Source organism: Lynx canadensis, chromosome F2 (assembly GCF_007474595.2).
Source record: "Lynx canadensis isolate LIC74 chromosome F2, mLynCan4.pri.v2, whole genome shotgun sequence".
Taxonomy (NCBI): Eukaryota; Metazoa; Chordata; class Mammalia; order Carnivora; family Felidae; genus Lynx; species Lynx canadensis.
In genome coordinates this window covers 70,752,325-70,774,923 of record NC_044320.2, presented here as the reverse complement: position 1 = coordinate 70,774,923, position 22,599 = coordinate 70,752,325, and the positions used below count along the sequence as shown (strand labels likewise).

General features: G+C 40.2%; 1 protein-coding gene across 1 annotated transcript in view; it reads left to right on the top strand.

The window, feature by feature from the left end:
* The window catches only part of CLVS1 (clavesin 1), a 171,938-nt gene that overhangs the window by 116,344 nt on the left and 32,995 nt on the right, over window positions 1-22,599 (top strand). The window contains exon 4 of the mRNA XM_030303731.1: window positions 22,291-22,401. Within this exon, the coding sequence (XP_030159591.1) occupies window positions 22,291-22,401 (111 nt within the window). The remainder of the gene's footprint in view (window positions 1-22,290; window positions 22,402-22,599) is intronic.

Sequence of the window (22,599 nt, the reverse complement as noted above, 5' to 3'; positions counted from 1 at the left end):
AAGATGGACCCAATTCTGTTTGAGCTCTGTCCCAGTTTTCATCTGAGAGAGCCCGGATCTGTACAGCCCAGGATATAGTATAGTCAAGTGGCCTTAGAGAATTTCAAACCTTTCTAGTGTTCAATGATTCAGTCCAGTGATGAGACAGCTCTTTAGGACCTTAGAAAAATATTGCTACTCAGATTTCTTAATAAATGTTTGTTGGATGGAATGGCCAGATGAATCAATAGGCAAGCTACCAATTCTCTGATACACAAACAAAATATTTTGGGCTCCAGGTTAATGAGCCCATGCTCATTTGCATGCTGGTCTTCTATTTAAAGTGGTTTCATATTTCAAATGAATAATTTTTTCTCTATTGTAAGGTCATAATTTCCACTGGGTTATAATGTAAATTTCCTCATTTTCAAGAATAAGACTAATTTATTACACCATGCACAATGAGCTGTATTTGGATTCTAGAATTATAAAGTATCTCATTAAGACTGAATCTCAACTGTGTTTTTAAAAAATCACTTATTGAAATATAATGCACATACCACAAAATTCATCCTTTTAAAATGCATAATTCAGTGAGTTGTATTCAGAGAGTTGTGCAACCATCACCACTATTTAATTTCAGAACATTTTCATCATCCCAAATAGAAACTCAATACCCATTAGCAGTCACTCCCCAGTCCCCCTGCCTGCGGAGCCCATGTAGCTCCATTTCAATGGGGGAAAAAATCACCTTAAAGACTGCGTGTAAAGTTTTCGTAATCAATAGGTAGTGGACTTTTTTGGTGTAGTAGTTTATGCACCCCTACCATTCTCTTATTCATTTGGTCTACACATATTTACTGAATAGTGGCTAGGGTATAACGATGGAAGAGAGTAAATAGGTCAGCCTATTAAAAGTGGTTCTTTTTGAGAGAAGCCCAGAGTGCACAGACTGGATCTCGTTTCTGTGCTTGATTGCTGTAGGGTCAGATACAACGTTATTTTATATGAAGTGAGAATTTTAAGTTGCTGGAATGCCATCATTTGGTGTCTCTGGCTCTGCAGGGCTATGAATACATTTTTACAAGTTCGTTTAGAGTTAGCCCGTGGCTCTGATCCAGAGACCACGTGGCGTGTAAGTGACGAAGTCTGGGTTGCTTCCATCACACACTCTGTTTCTATTCCCTTCTTTCAGGGGAAACCCAGTGAGGGTTAGTCCATAAACTCCAATCTGTCGTTCCTACACATGTGTCATTCTCACACTCGCCTCTTCTACCGGGGGGTCTATGGTGTCACCTTAGTGTACTCAAAACAGTCTCATGGGCATTTACTTCTGTGGCACGGATTCGTTGAAGTAGGAGAAGCTTACCTGACAGACAATTCCCACAATACACAATCACGTCTAGCTCATGATCTTATGCTTCATTGTATACGGACGTATTATTTGTTATTTGTATTCTGTATTTGTCTTATCTTCACAAATGGAATAAGGTTGCCTTGAGAATAGAGAGCAGGGTGTCCCTGTCCGACCCTAGCCCTGTGACAGGGTAGTATGTCCTCATGCCATTAATACATGACAATTGATGGAATTGGCTTAGCTATTATGTGGAAAGCCATAGATTGAACCACCTTTTCTCCTGGCTCCTATTTTGTAATAGAGAGTCGGACCCCTGCTAACCGGTGTTGCTGGGTCCCTGCATTTGGTTTGCAGACCCGGCAGATTCCATTACTGGGTTTACCTCATATTTGAACACCTGCTATGTGCCTCGCTCTGTGCTAGGTGTTTGAAAGCAACACCCCTCCTCTCTGCTCACCTTGTATCCTCACTCTTATCCTGATGTTTGTTCTGCAGTGTAATGGCTGTTTTGTTTGCTGCCTCTCTCCCTAAACTGTGAGCTCATCAGGGATGGAATGGAGTTTTACACAGAGCCTGGTACACCGCAGGCTCTCAATCGATGTTTTTCATGTGAATACATAAATAAAAAGGCAATTGTCAGTAGCATTCTGCCTGTCTGAAAGACAGCACACAGACATGGGAAATGATGGGAGAACAAGGTAGTATCATTTAAGGTGCTAATTATGCACAGCAGACAACACATAAACCAAATAAACTTCAGCTAGCCATGCAGTGTGGAATAAGTAAAACATTCTTATAAGTACAACCCCTTAACTTCTTTTCTAGAAGTGGGTGGAGATGAGGGGACCGGTAAAGAGGATTTATATGGATGAAGACTAGGAATACTCCAACAGTAATTTTTGTCCTTGTCATGAGTGCAGTAAGATTATGAAATGGAGAGAAACTGCCAGTGTTGCTAAAGAATCTTCCTGTCCATTTGGGGGCATGCCACTAGATATTGTGATGCAAACAGCAGCAAGCACACAGAAGTTGTTTGTGACCACTTAACCTGGACTCGATGGGATATCTCATGCCCTCGCCTAACACAGAATAGTAATCACATATCTTAAGAAAAGCGTCCTGTGCTCTCCTCCTTGCTGGGATACGGGATTCCTGGTCACCAAGATTCTTACTGGTCCTTCCTTCAGAAGTTTTGGCTCCCCATTTCAATTCAATCTGTGGCCAAGGTTAACAGGGGTCCTACTGTGTCTTCTGTGTCTATGTGTACAGCTATATTCACCAGTCTCCTTAAGTCAACTTGGCCCTGTGATGGTCCAAATCCTTTTACCTGATGAATCTGAGGACCCACTGCTTTGAAACTCTGCAGTGTGTTTCCAGCTCAGAGGATAAAATTTTAGTAATGTCGATAACACAGCATCTGTGGACCAGTCAGGGTCCAACCAGGAAGAGAAACCACCATAAGTAGTCAAAACAAGGGTAACTTAATTTAGCATAAGGAATTGGCTACCCCATGCAGGAGATGGAAAATCTGAGAAGCCAGAATGATGAAGCAAGCTAGAGATTAGCAAGAATAGGGAGCAGAGACCTACCTGAGGCTGAGAGTGAAAGGGTTAGCAGAAAGGGACCCTGACTTGAGGGAGCAGGAGCCCTGGGATGGGTCGGGGGGGGGGCACCCAAGGTAGAACAACCTGATAGAAATGTCCCGGTTTCTCTCCTTGCTTCACCCACCTCAGAGTTTCTACCAATAGTTCCTATTGACTGAAAAGGAACATGGAACATGAAGCCAGGAGCAGGGTCAGAAGCCTGTATTGTAGCCCAGATCGGGGGAGGCATGGTGATGGAGGCACCTTGGGGTAAATCAACCCAGGATGTGCACAAGCATGAAAAACATGACTGACCAACCTGGAAAATAGAAGGATATGAACGAAAGACAGATATGGTGGCACAGAAATGGCCTGGCCATGTGGGCATGCCCAAAAGCACTATCACCGAGAATGGGAACAGTGGGTAAAGGCTCAAAAGAGGGCCAGGCAGGGCACATTCCAGTTGCCAGGTGCTGTGGATTACATACACTGATCCACTGAAGCCTCACAATTGCTTGCAGAATTTTGCCAGAAGCAGACTGAGCCCAGAGGGATTAAGTAACTTGCCTAAAGGCACACTATAGGTGGCTTTGGAACCTCAAATCACTGACCGCCAAGTTTCCACTGACTGCCAAGTTTCCATTGACCGCATTGCACCTGAAATACAGCATTGCATTCCCAAAGGTGTGCAATCATATGTCCCTTTGGTAAGACCATTAGAGAGACAGAGTTAGTACCGGTGCAGGGACACTTTGCAGTTCATGTTTTTCTATCTTTCATGCCAGGCTCCCTCCTCAGCCCTACAAATATCCTCTTGCCACCAACACTCACATTCCTCCCCCACGACCAGCACAAAATCTGTGCCAATAACTGCTCCGAATCCGCTCCCAGGAAATAATGAGAGAAAAATAACTGAGGTGTTAGCCCCACAGTGATGCCTTTAATCGACCAGGAGATTCAGCTGTGGGGCAAAGGGATGATTCTTTCATGATGGATCTGTCAGTTCTAGAAGGGGTGCTGATTTGTTCCAGCCCCTCAGTGAGCACCCCATAAGTCACAGCTGGCTCACCTGCTGAGAAATCCAACTTTTGAGTCATTTTTATTTGTAAATTTGAAGGCGTTGAACCCTAAATTTAAGAGGCCTTGCCAATGAGAAAAGAAGGGGAAAAAAAACCAAAATAGATATATATCAACTGTGTGCTGGGGTGTGTGGCACATGATGTGTGCGTGTGTGTTGTGAGTGTGTGTGTAAGAGGGGGAGAAAGGAAAGAATAAAATAAAAACTTTTATCCTGAGTGAATGTAGGTAAGGCATAATATGGTAACATAAAATTAAGTAAGAAGGAGGGTAACATTTATAATATCCTGAATAAAATCCCTGGAAATCTCAGATACCCTTCGAGAGTCTTTTCCCTCAAGTAGCGGATTTCTCATTGCTTAAGTAAGAACTCCGCGTAAGACATGTAGCCAGGACAGCAGATCTGAACTGAGCTTATGTAAAAAGACATTCTTTCCCTTGGAGCCGATTGAGATACTCCCTGATCATTACGAATCCCTGATTCTGATCCCTGGTGATGTTACCCTGTGTGTGTGTGTGTGTGTGTGTGTGTGTGTGTGTGTGTGTGTGTGTGATATCATTATATCTAAAAACATTTTCTTGATGATATAAGCTAATTCTGGAAGGTTTTAACCCGAAATCTTTCAATAAGAATAGTGTTTCTTGGTAGTATAAAATAAAATACTTACAAGAATTTGCATTAGTAATAAAAAGCAGAAAAATCATTTTTTCCCAAGGTATATTATAATGGTGGTGGTAAATTTTGTCTAATAGAAAATATCTGATTTTATTAGTAATAATATTCTTTTACTTGGCTGTTATAGTCTCAGAGTTTCTCACGGCTGAGTTAAAAGCACCAACAGTAGAATTTAAAACTTAACAGGTCTTACTGGTAAGCTGTTATTTTTTCTGGGATCATTTCTATCATTTTTTAAAACTATCAGTGTAAGTGTCTGTCCATGAAAAAATTACTCAAATATTTATAATGGTCAATATTTGTTAAGGAGCCTATTGTGGTTTGTAAGTTGTGCCCTTAAAATAGCACTTATTATTAGACCAATGCAATATATAAATAAGTGTATAAAGAGTGTTGTAAAGTCTGCACATTTGTCAAAACTCTTTTGCAGATGCCGTTATGAATCATAAGTATATTAATGCATCAGATCTCTAGAGATGCTTACATCAAACATTAAATTTCACGAAACGATTTGGATAATTGCGGTGCGATTTAGTGAGAATCTTATTTGAATTGTGGAATTAAGTGGTTACAAGTCAATAGAAGCCCCATTCAGCATATGAGACAGATAATCAAAAAGAAGAGGTATACGAGATAGTTTTTCAATGCAAGAAAAATAAAATTTCCCCTCAAGGTCACTTTCTTGCCCTCTCAGTTTAAATCATGTTTTTACTTTTGTTTTAGTTTTGCACTCAGCAAAGCAGCAAACTCATATTTCAGCGTGAGAGGCAGTATTTCCTACATGTGCAAAATGGGTCTTGGACCCAATAGGAGGCTCTGTTCAGGCCCAGCCTGGGTCTTCTCCAGGCTCCCAGGTCATAGTGACCTGCCAGTCCTCTCTATGGCTCTGCTGCCGTCAGTGTCCTGCCCTCAAGATGACACCAAATCTGTGCTCAATATGTTCCCATTTGAAGGAAAGATTACGCTCTATCAGACAGGCTCGATGCCATTTAAACTCTAATGGAGAGTGCAGCTTTTTCCTAAGGCCGGAGATCACAGAATTGGAGTGAACAAATAGCTTCCTCAGGAGAAGATCCCGTTCCCTGGTCTTACTTGGTTAGAGCCAGAAATCAGCAGGTCTCTCTAAAGGCCGGGGACAAGCTGGGTGAAATAGGAATAACACAGAATTCAAATGACTAAAACACATTTCTAACTTTAAAAAAGAGACAAAATACCTTCTTAAAATCACCTACTTGCTCCCTGTAACTATATGACTTTCATAATAGATTTGTTTAAAATAGCATCTGACAATATTTAAACTGTCACACTGCTGACTCAAATCTGACAGATGTGATGCCCCAAGTACATGGTTTTCTAACTTACCGAGAGGTTAAGTCCAGAATTTCCCTTGCACATTTTCCAGAATATTAGTTTGGTTAATAAACTCCCCAAAAAAGGTCCTGTGGCTCAAATCCCATGGGAAACAATGAATCAAGGAGAGTTCAGTTGGTTTCTTTGCTACCAGACTTTTTTAAAAGGCTTTAATTAAATAGACAAATGTGTCCTTTAACTTCCAAAGGGAAGGCTGAGTGTGCAGTGTTTAATTTGGAATCCTTTTTTGTAAGGAGAGACCCTTCGGGATTAATATTCTGCAGTGCTTTCTTTGGGAAATGCTGGTTTAGTTGATTCCTTTCTTTAGACGTGGTGGAAATGCTCCCACCTCTGGATTTTTACACCGCTTCCCTTTGCCGAAATACCAGCCCTAGGCAACCACACAGCCGGCTTACTCAAAGCAAGGGTTGGTTTCTCAGTAGGCTTTTTCTGACCATTTATTTATTTATTTATTTATTTATTTATAAATATGAAATTTATTGTCAAATTGGTTTCCATACAACATCCAGTACTCATTCCAACGGGTGCCCTCCTTAATACCCATCACCCACCTTCTCCTCCCTCCCACACCCCATCAACCCTCAGTTTGTCCTCAGTTTTTAAGAGTCTCATGTTTTGGCTCCCTCCCTCTCTAACCTTTTTTTTTTTTTCCTTCCTCTCCCCCATGGTCTTCTCGGGTCTCTCAAGTTTCTCAGGATCCACCTAAGAGTGAAAACATATGGTATCTGTCTTTCTCTGTATGGCTTATTTCACTTAGCATCACACTCTCCAGTTCCATCCATGTTGCTACAAAGGGCCATATTTCATTCTTTCTCATTGCCACGTAGTACTCCATTGTGTATATAAACCACAATTTCTTTATCCATTCATCAGTTGATGGACATTTAGGCTCTTTCCATAATTTGGCTATTGTTGAGAGTGCTGCTATAAACATTGGGGTACAAGTGCCCCTATGCATCAGCACTCCTGTATCCCTTGGGTAAATTCCTAGCAGTGCTACTGCTGGGTCATAGGGTAGGTCTATTTTTAATTTTGTGAGGAACCTCCCACTGTTTTCCAGAGTGGCTGCACCAATTTGCATTCCCACCAACAGTGCAAGAGGGTTCCTGTTTCTCCACATCCTCGCCAGCATCTATAGTCTCCTGATTTGTTCATTTTGGCCACTCTGACTGGCGTGAGGTGATATCTGAGTGTGGTTTTGATATGTATTTCCCTGATGAGGAGCGACGTAGAGCATCTTTTCATGTGCCTGTTCGCCATCTGGATGTCTTCTTTAGAGAAGTGTCTATTCATGTTTTCTGCCCATTTTTTCACTGGATTATTTGTTTTTCGAGTGTGGAGTTTGGTGAGCTCTTTATAGATTTTGGATACTAGCCCTTTGTCTGATATGTCATTTGCAAATATCTCTTCCCATTCCGTTGGTTGCCTTTTAGCTTTGTTGGTTGTTTCCTTTGCTGTGCAGAAGCTTTTTATCTTCATGAGGTCCCAATAGTTCATTTTTGCTTTTAATTCCCTTGCCTTTGGGGGTGTGTCAAGTAAGAAATTGCTGCGGCTGAAGTCAGAGTTTTTTTCCTGCTTTCTCCTCTAGGGTTTTGGTGGTTTCCTGTCTCACATTCAGGTCCTTTATCCATTTTGAGTTTATTTTTGTGAATGGTGTAAGAAAGTGGTCTAGTTTCATACTTCTGCATGTTGCTGTCCAGTTCTCCCAGCACCATTTGTTAAAGAGACTGTCTTTTTTCCATTGGGTATTCTTTCCTGCTTTGTCAAAGATTAGTTGGCCATACTTTTGTGGGTCTAATTCTGGGGTTTCTATTCTATTCCATTGGTCTGTGTGTCTATTTTGTGCCAATACCATGCTGTCTTGATGATTACAGCTTTGTAGTAGAGGCCAAAGTCTGGGACTGTGATGCCTCCCACTTTGGTCTTCTTCTTCAAAATTACTTTGGCTATTCGGGGTCTTTTGTGGTTCCATACAAATTTTAGGATTGCTTGTTCTAGCTTCGAGAAGAATGCTAGTGGAATTTTGATTGGGACTGCATTGAATGTGTAGATAGCTTTGGGTAGTATTGACATTTTAACAATATTTTTTCTTCCAATCCATGAGCATGGAATGTTTTTCCATTTCTTTATATCTTCTTCAATTTCCTTCATAAGCTTTCTATAATTTTCAGCATACAGACTTTTACATCTTTGGTTAGGTTTATTCCTAGGTATTTTATGCTTCTTGGTGCAATTGTGCTTTTTAAAATTCAGCTACTTTCCTCAACATTCTGCAGCGTTCTCCCCTGTTTACTTTCCAGTGTAGCACCTTCTAGCTTTTATTGTTGTTGTTTATTATCTCTCTTTCCCTCCCAGCTGGAAGGGAAGCCCTTCAAAGGCAGGGACCTTCACCCGGCTACATTCAAGGGCCATTTCTCAGCTTTCATATTTTGTCAGCCTCAGAAGAATTTGACCCCTCTGAATGCTCTCTCGATTAGGAAAATACTGAGATAGTCTTAAAATGCTCCTTGGCCTCCAGGACACGGCCCTCTTTCCTGCCTGACGGGCCACCCTTCCGACATCCATCCTAGATTCTTCTCCTGTTTCTGCCTTTCAAACGTAGCGACGCTGAGGACTCAGTCTCTACTCCGGCTTCATTCACTTCCTGGGTCACCGCACAAAACTCACGGTTTGAAGTATCATCTGCAAGATGGTAACCCCCACGTCGTGTCCGTAGCCCAGATGCCCCCTACCATTCACTGTTAATGTCTGCGCGCATCAGGACAGGATAAGTTATGTTGTGTTTGACTTTTCTCGCTCCCACAAATCCTCTCCTGCTGTTCCTGGCAAGGCAGTTCTATGGTCTCCAACAAGTGGCTCATAGTGGCTCCATAGTGGCTCCCTGCATTCTGGGCCTCCCCTATCTTCTAAGGCCTCCGAGTTGTTCACTTCCAGCCACATGGAGAAGAAAGAGAGAGCATAGAAGAGTCATATCTATTTGATATTTGGGTCTGGATGTGGTGATCTTACTTCTAACCACATTTCATTCTCCAGAACATAGTCCCATGTGTCACTTTGTAACGGGGACAGGGAAATGTAGTTTAGCCATGCTCCCAGGAAGACGAGGCCAAGGTTTTAATGAGTTCTACCAATTCCATTACAAGGAGGAAGAAGCAGTGCTGCTAATACATTTTGTAAGTTGTCTAAGCCTGTCCTGACAGAACCCTCCCTACTATTTGTTTGGGGGATACTTTATTGATAGTTTTTTTTTAATTTAGTTTCATTTTATTTTTAATTCCAGTACAGTTAACATACAGTGTTATATTAGTTTCAGGTGTACAATATAGTGATTCGACACTTCCATACGACACCCGGTGCTCATCATGACAAGTGCCCTCCTTAAGCCCCATCACCTATTTCGCCCATCCCCCCACCCACCTCCCCTCTGGTAACTATCAGTTTGTTCTCTATAGTTAAGAGCCTGTTTCTTGGCTTGCCTCTTTCTGTCTCTCTCTGTCTCTCTTTTTCCCTTTGCTTGTTTGTTTTGTTTCTTAAATTCCACATATGAGTGAAATCGTATGGTACTTATCTTTTTCTGACTTATTTCACTTAGCCATATATTCTCTAGCTCCATCCATATTATTGTAAATGGCAAGATTTCATTCTTTTATATGGCTGAATAATATTCCATTATATTCCATTTTATATATATATATATATATATATATATTTTTTTTTTTTTTTTTTTTATCTTTTTTATCCATTCATCTATTGATGGATACTTGGGCTGCTTCCATAATTTGACTATCATAAATAATGCTGCTATAAACATAAGGGTGAATATGAATCCTTTTGAAATAGAGCTTTTGTGTTTTTTGGTAAATAGCCAACAGTGTGATTACTGGATCATAGGGTAGTTCTCTTTTTAATTTTTGAGTAGCCTCCATACTAGTTTCTACAGTTTGTATTCCCACCAATAGTGCGAGAGGGTTCCTTTTCTCCACATCTTCACCAACACTTGTTGTTTCTTGTGTGGGTTTTTTTTAACGTTTATTTATTACTTTTAAGAGACAGAAAGAGACAGAGCGAGAGCAGGGGAGGGGCAGAGAGAGAGGGAGACAAAATTGGAAGCAGGTTCCAGGCTCTGAGCTGTCAGCACAGAGCCCAACGTGGGGCTCGAACCCACGAACCATGCGACTATGGCCTGAGCTAAAGTTGGACACTTAACCGACTGAGGCACTCAGGCGCCCTGTCTTGTGTTTTCAATTTTCGCTATTCTGACAGGTGTTATTGGTAGTTTTTCACATGGAGAAATGATGTGTATTTAGAGATTAGGAAATGAAATTTGCTTCAATACAAGAAAATTTTTGGCTGACTTAGATCTCCTGCAAAATAAGGCCATGTTAAAATAAATATATCTATGCTATAAAAAGTACAATGTTCCCCAATAAGGCACGACCAATATGTGGATATTCAGGTTCACCTTTAAAACTTCTGTAGTCTGTATTAAGAATAGTTGTCCATTCTATTCTAATAATAACAGAATTAATCTTACTGATCTGATTAATCTTACCTGAGTTAGTAAGTTTATGCATCCTTAAAACCCACATGAAGATAGTCAACAGTCAAAATTTTGCTGATGTAAAGAGCTTAAATAAGAGGAATAAAAGCTTCAACTATAAGAACAGACAGATCTGTATTAAAATTCATTCGATCTCTTCTTGATGTGTGAATTTGGACAAGTATTTAACTACCCTAAGTAAGACTATGCTTCCTCACTTGTTAAACTGGTATACTTTAATAGGTAATACACTACATATATAATATCTATGTAATATTGTCATGAGTGTTATATGGATTAACACATATAAAAGCTCCTGCTAGATACTGAATGCCCAATTCTTAGCTATTGAGTTACCTTTATTGATTTTAATATTTTTTCTTAAATTGTATTTATTAAGACTTTACCATTTTAGTATCCTTGCTTATTACAACCTTAGTTACAAACCAAAGACATTTGGGTGGTTAAAGGCTTACCATTGGCTGAAAACTTTGCTTTGAGTGATTTCTGTGTCTTTTCCACCATGCTTCTTTCTCTCAGAGACGCCATGATTCTGTGAGTTTAAGCACTAAATTGCAGGTTGAATTATATGAATGATACTGTATCTTCTGACATTGATTTCCTGTGCAAATCAATGATGCAAGCAACCTGGGTTTCTCCATGAATTGGCTTTTAAATAATGAACAACAATCATCTGTTTACTAGTTAGGGACCCCGAGGGAAACCTGAAAATGAAATATTATGTCCTTACCATAATGTATTTGCTATTTAATAGTCAGATATAAGGTCACCGTGGTTAGAGAAGCTGGAAGTGATTTTTATGGCAAATTAAGTTTCCATTGCTTGAGCTCACCTCTGCAGACTCAGAGTGATCATGCTGGATGGGCTTGTATTTTGTTCCTTCTCTCCTGGTAGCAGTCATGGTCACCTTTTTGCTCATCCCACTTGAGCAGCAGTGAGATTGCCAGAGTCAAAGAAAGATGCAATTCTCCTATATGGAGCTCTATTAAGTAGGAAGTTAAAAAGACAATTGGGGTTGTCTCGGTTTTCTTGTCACTAAAGCCTTTCCTACCAGACACGAGGTGATACCAGTGTGATCAACATATTCTTTTTTTTTAAGTTTTATTTATTTATTTTTGAGAGAGAGAGAGAGAACAAGTGGGGGTGGGGCAGAGGATCCCAAGCAGGCTCCAAGGTGTAAGTGCAGAACCCAAGGTGGGGCTCAAATCCAGGAACCATGAAATCATGGCCTGAGCTGAAGTTGGACGTTTAACTGACTGAGCCACCCACGCGCCCCAAGATATTCTTTAAATTTATAGTCATATTTTCCATTATCTTGGCAAAAATTTGATGTGTATGTACCACAAGATGATTTTTGAGCTATTTCCCTCCCTTCCTTCCTTCCTTCCTTCCTTCCTTCCTTCCTTCCCTCCTTCCTTCTCTTATGTTTTTATGTTTTAAAATAGAGATCATTTGAAACTTATTCTTATAAAATAGTGGTGCTAAGTACTAAACTCTTGAAGCAAAGAGGTGCTAAGCAAATGAACTCTTGAAGACTCTCAAACACAGTCACATACATTTTCTATTAGCTCTTTATATAAGGCATTTTTATTTGGCCCTGCAGGACATCCAACCTTCCCCTGATCTTCACCTCTGGCTATCTGAGCTGTTTATTGGCTCTGCTTTAAGGAACTACCATAAAACACAGAACCTAAACTCTGAATTCGGTGTCTTCCCCTCAAAGCATCATCATTTCCCTATCTCTCCCGCTGGACAATGAACTGGTTGAAGCCAGAGAGTATGTTTCGTAGGTCCGTGCACCCCTGCGTTTTTCTCATAACAGGGGCCTGATACTTGCTTGCTGAACTGGTGAACAGAAATGGACACGAAAGAGATGGTCAAGGAATGTCGTTTAGGAATGTTGAAACTGGGGAGGGTTCTGAACTTAATCTGCTGGTCGGGTCAGTTTGACAGAAGGCGAGATTTGCTTACTATGGTTAGGAGCACTGCCAATCTGTTCCAGGATCTGCAGATAAAACTTTTACCCCCTAGCCTGTCCTGATCTAAAACCTGCACTAAAAAAAAAACCAAAAAACCCAGCCCTTCCTAACCGCAAGAGAACACCAGGTCAATACAGCTTCTTAGAAGTCAACAATGACTTCTAGGAGCAGGTACTGGAAGAAAATCCATAGCCTGTAATCAGTGGAAGCCATTGACCAGCTGCCTTGCTAATCAGCATGTTCTCTCCTCTTTCATGCTTGCTACTGATATATAGATATCGCATTTGGTGTGCAACTGCTATGGCATGAGCTCTCCATTTCCTTGCAAATAGGTGGATATGTGACTTTCACGCTAATGACTACCACGTGGTATAATAAAAACCCATCAGCATGAAATATAGCATTTTTAGAAGGCTCTCTTGCATCAGTGAAGCCCATTTATGCTGCCGAAAATGTTTTTATCTGTCCGCTCTGATGTGGGAAATGGGTGTCATTAGTAGGACACGCATAAACTGAATAGATAAAGCTGGACTCCATGCATGTGTCTTTATGCTGCCTGCAGACCTCCATACGTGCTGTTATGTGAATGAATGGATGCCATCTGCCAAGGCCCTGAAGAAAACTCAGAGCTGCTAAAGGGAAGGAGGCAGAAAGTCTGAGAGACAGCTCTTGTGCTCATCCGTTCCTTTTTCTTCTTTGCATTTGGTTTTCGGAGGAATCTTAATAGGTGGGGTGGGGGGAGGGAGTTCATATATTTGGGGATTTGCCTGGTCCTGTTCTACTTTTCAAATAAGGGCAGTGGAAGAGGTGGGAAAGGCTGGGAGTTGGAGAGGGCAGTTGTGAGCAAAGTTCCCCAGGCTTCACAGGGCAATGTGATTTTGAGGTCAGACGTGTTTTGAGCCCCATTGTGAAATATAATTCGCCTGCAGGCATTACAAATCTTAGCAAATGGCGCTAGTAAGAGCTTCATTAGCCAGCAGGAAACCCAACCAACTGCCACCAGTAACATCTGTATCTGATTGTCAAAGAAAGAGAGAGGAAATAGTTTTGCCTCTGTCACGTTGCTCCTAAATCCCAAACACAAGAAAAAGCAGCCGAGTGATGCTTGAATAGAGCCAGTGTGAAAATGAAGTGCAGACGAAGTGCCTATTAAAAAATAAAGTACATTTCCAATGGATTGCTGGAATCACTGAACACTGGCCAAAACTCCCAAAGAAAATACAGAAGAGCACCTTAGAATGCCCTGCGATGTATCTTGTGCCTTATGATTTACTTTGGCATTTTTTTGTCGAACATTCCATGTAAGACAGAAAAGATCATCTGTAGAAATGCTTCCGTTATACTGTAGAGATGGCTGCTTCCACTTTGGAGACTTTTGGAATATTCACAATAGTCATATTCTTTCATTTTTATTTTGAGATAATGTAGATTCACATGCAGTTGTAAGGGATAATGCAGAGACATCCCGTATAGCCTTTATTTCGTTTGCCCCACTGGAAACGTCTTGCAAATCTATAAGCAATATCACAACCAGGATACTGACATTGATACAGTCAAGATACAGAACATTTTCATCGCCACAAGGATTGCTCCTGTACCCTTTTAAAGCCACACCCACTTCCCTCCACCTTCACCCACTCTTTAACCCCTGGTAACCACTAAGCTGTTGTTTCTATAATTTCGTCATTTCAAGAATGTCATATGAATGGAATCATACAGTATGTAACTTTTGGGGATGGGGTTTTTTGACTTAGCACAATTCTCTCTCCAGAGATTTTTCTGGATTGTTGTGTATATCAGTAATTGTTCCTTTTAATTGTTCCTTTTAGTGTTGCACGGTGTGAATGTACCAATATGCTTAACCATTCACTCACTGAAGGACATCTAGGCTATTTCCAGTTTGGGACTATTACAAATAAATCTGCTATAAACACCCTAGCACCAGATTTTGTGTTGACATAAGTTATTGTTTTTCTGGATGAATGCTCTGGAGTGTGATTCTTAGGTCATATGGTAGTTGGATATTTAGTGTTTCAGAAAACTGCCAAAATGTTTTCCAGAGTGACTGTACTATTTTACGTTCCTACCAGCAATGTAGGAATGATCTAGTCTCTCCATATCTTCACCAGAATTTGGTGTTTTCATTTTTTTAAGACATTCTAATAGGTTTATAGTATAATATCTCATCGAGTTTAATTTGCGTTTCAGTAATGGTTAATGATATGGGACATCTTTTCATGTGCTTATTTGACATCTGTATATTTCCTTGGGTAAAATGTCTCTTCATGTCTCTTGTCCATGTTCTAACTGGACTGCTTGCCTTTTTGCTGTTGAGATTGAAGTGTATTATGTATCCTACATATTACTCCTTTGTGAGATAAGTGGTTTGCAAATATTTTATCCCACTCTGTATCTTCTTAATGTTGCCAATATCCAATTTATTATTCTTTTCGTTTTATGGATCATGCTTTTGGAGTCAAGTCTAAAAACTGTCTACTCTGCGATCCTAGAGATCATCTCCAACACTTTTTCTAAGTCTGTATAGTTTTACGTTTAAGTCCATGATCCATTTTGAGTCAATTTTTGTATGAGGTGTGTAGTTGAAGACAGGTTTACATTTATTTATGTATATATTTATTTATGCTTATGGAAGTCCAACTGCTCCAGTACTATGTGTTGAAAAGCTTTCTTCCTTCAATGAAATGTTTTTGTACTTTAGTAAAAAATCAGTTGAACATATTTGTGTGGATCTATTTCTGAGTTCTCTCTTCTGCTTCATTGACCCATGTATTTCCCCCTCCCCTAATACCACACAGTCTTGATTATTGCAGCTATAATAAGCTTTGGTTTTGGTAAAATAATTTCTTCCACTTTATTCTTTTCAAAATTGTTTTCACTATTCTAGGGTTTTGGCTTTCCATATAAATTTTAGAATATCCCTATTGATGTCTACAGAAAAAATCTCACTTGGCTTTTGATAGATACTGCAGGTCTGTCTATAAGTTTGAGAGGAATTGACATATTTAGTATGTTCTCTTTTGATTCACAACATAATATGTCTCTTCATTTATTTAAACCTTCTTTGATTTCTTTCATCAGCATTGTGTAGTTTTCAGCATACAAATGCTGGATATGTTTTGTTATGCATTTTTAAATTTTGATGGCTTTGTGTTGATTCTTTGTATGTTTATTTTCCATTCTGCAATGTTAATGAACTCAGTTATAGAAAGCTTGTTTTTTTTTTCTTTTTTGGTGTCTGTTTTTTTTTTTAATAGATTCCTTGGGATTTTCTATGTAGATAATCATGTTATTCCCAAATAGAGTCCCATTTTTCCAAAAGTTTTTTTTTTTTTTAATCACAAATGGGTGTTGAATTTTGTTAAATTCTTTTTCTACATCACTTGATATGATCGAGTAATTTTTTCCTCTTTGGCCTGTTCAAACAATGGATTACTATTGTAAAGGCACCTGGGTTTTGTTTTAATCAGGTATGGTGAGACACACAGACATGGAAATGACTGTCATGAAGGAAGAAATTTGTTCTTTTTCCAGATCCCTAGAAACTGGGTGAAGGCATGCCATGATGGGAGGGGCACAAGAGGAAGTCCTGCGGTTTGTCAGGAGGCAGAGAGAGTGAGGAGAAAACTTGGGCAAGAGTCTTCATTGTGATTTAATGGGAAGAAATGAACAAGGCAGGGAAAAGAGGCTAAGCAGGATTAGGATTTAGGCTAGTTGGAATAATTTCAGTGGGCTCCTGGGTATAGGAGCTGCCCCTGGTTCCGGGGGTGATTGGGGCAGAGGAATAGTGGCCCAGAGTGTAACAGTCCAATAAAGGAGGCAGTTGGGGTATGGGTGCTGGATTGGTTAGTCTGCATATAAAAGGAGTTCTCTCTTGCTCTCTCTAAGAATCAGCTAAGGGACAGTTCCTTCCTCATCAACAAGTCCTCAGATGGCAAGGCATCAAATATAGAAACTAGAAAATATGGTTAATCATTCAGTTAATTGATTTTTAAATATTGAGCCAGCCCTGCATCCCTGCATAAACCCCACTTGAACATAGTGTATAATTCTTTTTGTATATTGCTGAATTCTGCTTGCTAATATTTTAAGGATTTTTACAACCATATTAATGAAGGATATTGATCTGTAATTTTATTTTGTGGTACTGTTTTTGTTTCACTTTGGTATTTGGGAGATACTAGCTTCATAAATGAATCAGAAAGTGTTTCCTTCTCTTCCACTTTCTGGAAGAAATTATGTAGAATAGATGCTAACTCTTCTTTGAAAGTTTAGTGGAATCTTCCAGTGAAACTGAGCCCAGTTTGGTTAACTTTTAAAATTACAAATGTAATAATGTTCTTAATAGTTAAGGGCTATTTTAAGTACCTATTTCATATTGGGTGAGTAGTGGTACCTTCTTTCTGAGGAATTAGTCCATTTCTTCTCAGCTGTCACATATATGTGTGTATAATTGCTTATAGTATTCCTTGATTATCCTTTGGGTGTCTGCAGCGTCTATAGCAATATCTGCACGTTCGTTCCTGATTTTGGTAATTTGTGACATCTCCCTTTGTTTCTTTGTCAATCTTGCTAAATGTTCATTTTATTGACCTTTTCAAAGAATCAACTCTTAGTTTTATTGAATTTCTTTATTGTTTTTCTATTTTCAATGTCGTTATTTCTGCTCTTTATTATTTTCTCTTTTTTTAACGTTTATTTACTTTGAGAGAGAGAGCATGCATACAAGTGGGAGAGGGGCAGAGAGAGATGGAAAGAGAGAATTCCAAGCGGGCTCCACACTGTCAGTTGCAGAGCCAGATAGGGGCTCGAACCCACAGACCATGAGATCATGACCTGTGCGGAAGTCGGACACTTAACCAACTGAACCACCCAGGCAACTCTCCCTCTACATTCTTAAAGTGGGGACTTTAATTATTGATTCAAGACCTTTCCTCTTTTTGCATATATATATTTAGTGCTATAAATTTCCCTGTCAGTGCTGCTTTAGCTATGTTTCACAAACTTTGATACATTGTATTTTCATTTCCCTTCAGTGTGTATTTGTTTCCCTTGAGACTTCTTTGATGCATCCATGAATTATTTAAACATATGTTCTTTAGTTTCAAAGTGCTTGGAAATTTTCCTGTTATCTTTCTGTTAAATTTCCGGTTTGATTCCATCATGGACAGAGAATATACTCTGTATGATTTCACTTCCTTTAAGATTGTTGAGGTTTTTTTATGTCCCAGATATGGTTGGTCTGTCTTGGTATATGTTCTATGGGCACTTAATTTTTTTTTTAATGTTTATTTATTTTTGTGACAGAGAAAGACACAGCGCTAACAGGGGAGGGAGAGAGAGAGGGAGACACAGAATCTGAAGCAGGCTCCAGGCTCTGAGTTGTCGGCACTGAGCCCGAGGGAAGGCTCAAACCTATGAACCACAAGATCATGACCTGAGCCGATGTCCGACGCTTAACTGACTGAACCGCCCAGGCACCCTGTGGGCACCTAAAAAGAGAATGTATTCTGCTGCTTTGCATGGAATATTTTACACATATCAAAAGGATACTTGTTTAAAATATGAAACATGAAATAAGAAAGTGAAATATTGTCTTTTTGGGGGTGCCTAGGTGACTCAGTGTTAATGTCCAACTTCAGTTCAAGTCATGATCTCAAGGTTCATGGGTTCGAGACCTGCGTCAGGCTCTGTGCTGACAGCTCAGAACCTGGAGCCTGTTTCAGATTCTGTGTCTTCCTCTCTGTCTCTCTCTCTACCCCTCTACTGCTTGTGCTCTCTCTCTCTCTCTCTCTCTCTCAAACATAAATAAATGAACATTAAAAAAATAAAATAAAATAAAAATTATTTTCCCTGTTTGTTCAGACCTATTCCTTACTACCCCATCAGTTTATTGGTCATGGTTTCTCCTCCATTTATCTTAAGTCAGTGTTATTCTACTTTTCACACTCTGATATCAGATCCCTATCTTAATAACATTGAGATGCTTTAATAGTTATCCTATATGGGAAACCATAGCACATAGATGAGAACAGCCTTACTCTGCATATTCAGAGAGCAAAGGGGGCATCCTGGACATGAGTGATTGGAGCTCAGATCTGTAGGTCAGTTGTTGAGCCAGTATTCCAGGTAGTAGAGATTTAAAGGTAGCACTCTTTGAATGTGGAGTTAGAATGCTTTGAGGACTAGTTTGGAGGATGTGTTTGCCCTCATAAATATGTGCTGAACTGAAGAGGTGCAAGGTATGGACTGATGTTTTAGTGAAGAATTAAAGACACTGAACAAATCATTACTTGATTGCCATTGTCTGTGTCCCCACTACCCTGTGAATGCTATATTTGTATTATTCAATACTGTATCACCAACATCAAGCAGGCCATCAATGAATAGTTATTAAGTCCAATTTCAAAAACATAATCCCACTAGGAAAGGAGAGAAGGAAGAAAAGAAGGAATTGAAGGGAAGGGAAAGGAAGGGAAGAAGGAAGCAGAGCTTGGGTAACCTTCGTGCTCTCTACCTGCAATTTTAGTCTTTCCCTTCCTAGGCACATGGTTGCATCCCACTTCCTGACCCCTTGGAAGTCAGGCGCGTGTTTGGCTTCTAACGTATGACAGATGAAGCATGTCACTTTCTGGTGGCCAAACCTAAGATCTAAGGTGTGATTCTTTCGGCTCTGGCAAGCAGCACTATTCCAGATGGGGAAGGCAGCATCCGTGGCTGAGAGCAAATCAAGCATGGCTCCCCGCCAGCCCAGCGAGGACATTCTATTCTGCATGAGCAAAAAATAAATCTTTATAGTTTTAAATGATAAAAAGCAGGGGCTGTGTGTTATTATAATATAACAGAGCCTTTCCTAAATGATAGAAAACAGCAAGAGCATGTCTTCAGCAGTGAGAATATACATGAATTTTCTTTTCTTCTTTCTTGTCTTTCCCTGTTTTCTAGTTTTTCAAAAAATTCTTAAATCTATTTTTGACTTTTCTAGAATGGGTATTATTTTTGTCTTAAGGAAATAAATTCATTTAAAATAAACTGAGGGACAAAATTTATGATTTGTATATGCTTATAATTTGAGATGATGTTATATTTTTACTGAGAGATGTATGAAATGTAGAGAAATTGACACCATTTTCTTGAACCTAGGGTATGTTTTAGCACATATTCACTCTGACAAAGTGTTACACTGTCATTGAATCCTGGCCTGTCATCTTGAGAAAGATCTGTTCCAGACCCTAAGAAATGCAACTCAGTATGGATAGTGGACCGCTGAGGTCTTTGGAGACATTTTCCCTTTATCTGTGGTTTGCTTCCCTCTATCTGTGGTTTGCTAATGAGACCAGGAAACACCACCAACAAGACAGTCATTGCTTCTAAGAGGGTTGTGTTGGCTAACTTTTCCTTCCCTCATCTTTCCCTGGCACAACACACACACACACACACACACACACACACACACACACACTCCATTATTAATAACGTGGTCAGGCTCATTTGAGAATACCAGAACATTTGCACATTGTCTTTATTAGGTAAGAGGGAGTTTCATTTGAATCTTTTAGAGAGACCTGAAGCGAAGTGATCCTGTTTCCACTTTGCCCCAAACCTAAGACCTTTGAAGCACAGGATTTTTACGTGCATGTATCTGCACATAGTTGCTGGCTGACCTGGATGAGATCGATAAAATTCCATGCCTTGAAGCTGGCAGACTTGAAGCCAGGGCCAACCTAGAGAGAATTGACTGGGTCTCAGCCCTGTGGTTTTTTTTTTTTTTTTTTTCAACCTTCTCTGACACAAACCGAAGAGAGTTTTGATGTCTTTGATGATTGAGTTTCCATGGACTAAATCTAAGAGTCTCTAGATATTTTAAAAAGTCTAATGTTTTCTTTAAGATTTTGCCCACTGCCTCTAGAGTATTATTTACAGAGTTTTCTTCTACTTTACTAACGTAAAAATGTGTAACACAATAGATTCTCAATAGAAATAAAAGCCCTGTTGTTGGTCCTCTTAGAAAAAGATGGTAAAGCCCTGGTTTTATAGATAAACCCTTTGTAGTACTCTCCTCATCTTCTATAGTCCTTCAGAACCCATGCTCAGTATGGGATAATGAGTTTTATTTCTGAATAACAAGTTCAAAGGGACCAAAAAGAGTAAGGTTAGTATTTAGCACTTTTTGTTAAGGGAAAACTCTGGGGAATGATCTTTTTTGAAGGCACCAAAGAACTTTTAGACCCCAAACTACCCTAACAGAGAAAAGACAGCCTTATTAAAATCTTTTACATATCTAAAATTAGATTTGGAATAATGAGAGATTATGACACATGTACAAATTAATAAAAAAACAGCCTCGCCACCCTTACTTGGTGGTTTCATTAAGTTTTTAAAAATAAAATAAATTAAAAAATATATACCGTCCCACACAAAGACTTTTAATCAAATTGTCTGGTTTATCTTCAAAATATGCAATTCCTTTGTACTCTGTAAAACATCTAGATAGAGGCAAAAATTATTTTTAAGTTTTTAAAATGTCAACCCTTACGTACAGTTCGTGTACTTACATTGGGAACTAGGTCTCGGTGTGGAAGATTCCCAGCGATCTTGCAGACTCACAGAGCTCTGAAGAAAAGTTAATAACCCTCTTGCCTTGTAACTAAAAAAGACTCAGGCAAGGCATTTCATACACCCTCAGGGATCAGCTTGCTGCCTGAACTGTTAGCTCAGGCGGCCAGGCTCCTTCCGCTTTCCTCTCTTCTTGCTTACATTTTACAAAGATGCTTGTTGCGATGAAATTGATTGGCAGCACACTTGGCAATTCAAATTGCTTCAGGTGTTCCTTCTTTTTTTTTTATTCCATTAACCAAGATGAATGCAGTGTAATCTGCGGAAGCTCTGCATCGGGAACTCGGGTCCTGGTGCCGTGGGACTAGCTCAGACTTCATGGTCAAGGCCCCTTATTTTGTGGGTCTAATTAGGATGGAGAATAGCTTCTCGGTTTTTCTAAAAGATGAGGCTGTGCCCTGAGCTGTATTCTAACATTGGAAGCATTTAAAAGATGCTCTCATTTCCTAATGTATACAAAATATATTGATGTGCAGAAGCCCTGGGCCCTCCCATGTGGGTCCTGGGACGAAAGAAGGAACTAGCTCTGGAATCTGTGGAATAGTTGCCAGCAAATGCTGTCATACGTTGGTGTGACATTTCTGGAGCATTCCAGAAAGCTCCTTCTCTTCAGCTCCTTTGAAATCCTTTTCCAATCCCTTCCTACTCCCAGGGAGTTCACCTGCTGTCATGATAATGCCACTGGAAACGGGGGTGGGGGGGCGCGAGAATGAGGGTAGAGGAGCAAGTATATGCTCAGAGCTCATCTGACATGTGGAAGAATCCCGACTCCCTCACTACCTGGTTCACACATGCTCCTGTGCCACGTCAGAGGTCCTATCACTGCGACTTGGGGAAGACAGGGCTGGCACGGAGGCACAATTTTTAAGTTTTGGAGTCAGAGGGGAGGAAGGAGGCAAGGGGAATAGAGGAGATGTCACCAGCTAGGAAGTGTGTGTGCTTTCTTTCTTTCCTACCACTAGCTGGTGCTTCAGTCAGAGAGAAGTAGGTTGCTCCCGGGGCTGTGGTCCTGCGGGTCCAGTCCAATCTGGAATGTGTGCTAACTGGTGTGCATTTCTCTCTTTCCGCCCCAGGACAGCTTTCCTGCCCGCTTCGGAGGAGTCCATTTCGTCAACCAGCCCTGGTACATTCATGCCCTGTACACGCTCATCAAGCCATTCCTTAAAGACAAGACCAGGAAGCGGGTAATGCAAACAAACACCCAATGGGGGGTGCAGAGGGACAGTGACCGGACCCTCCTTTCGATCTCTCTGCTTCCCTTCTCTCTCTTTCTCTCTCCGTCTCTCCTAAGTTTTCACTGTGGGTCTTCTGCTTTTCTGCACTCCCTGAGCCTTTGAGCCTCAGCTGGAGTTTGCAAATGGCCTGGATTTAATCAATAATTT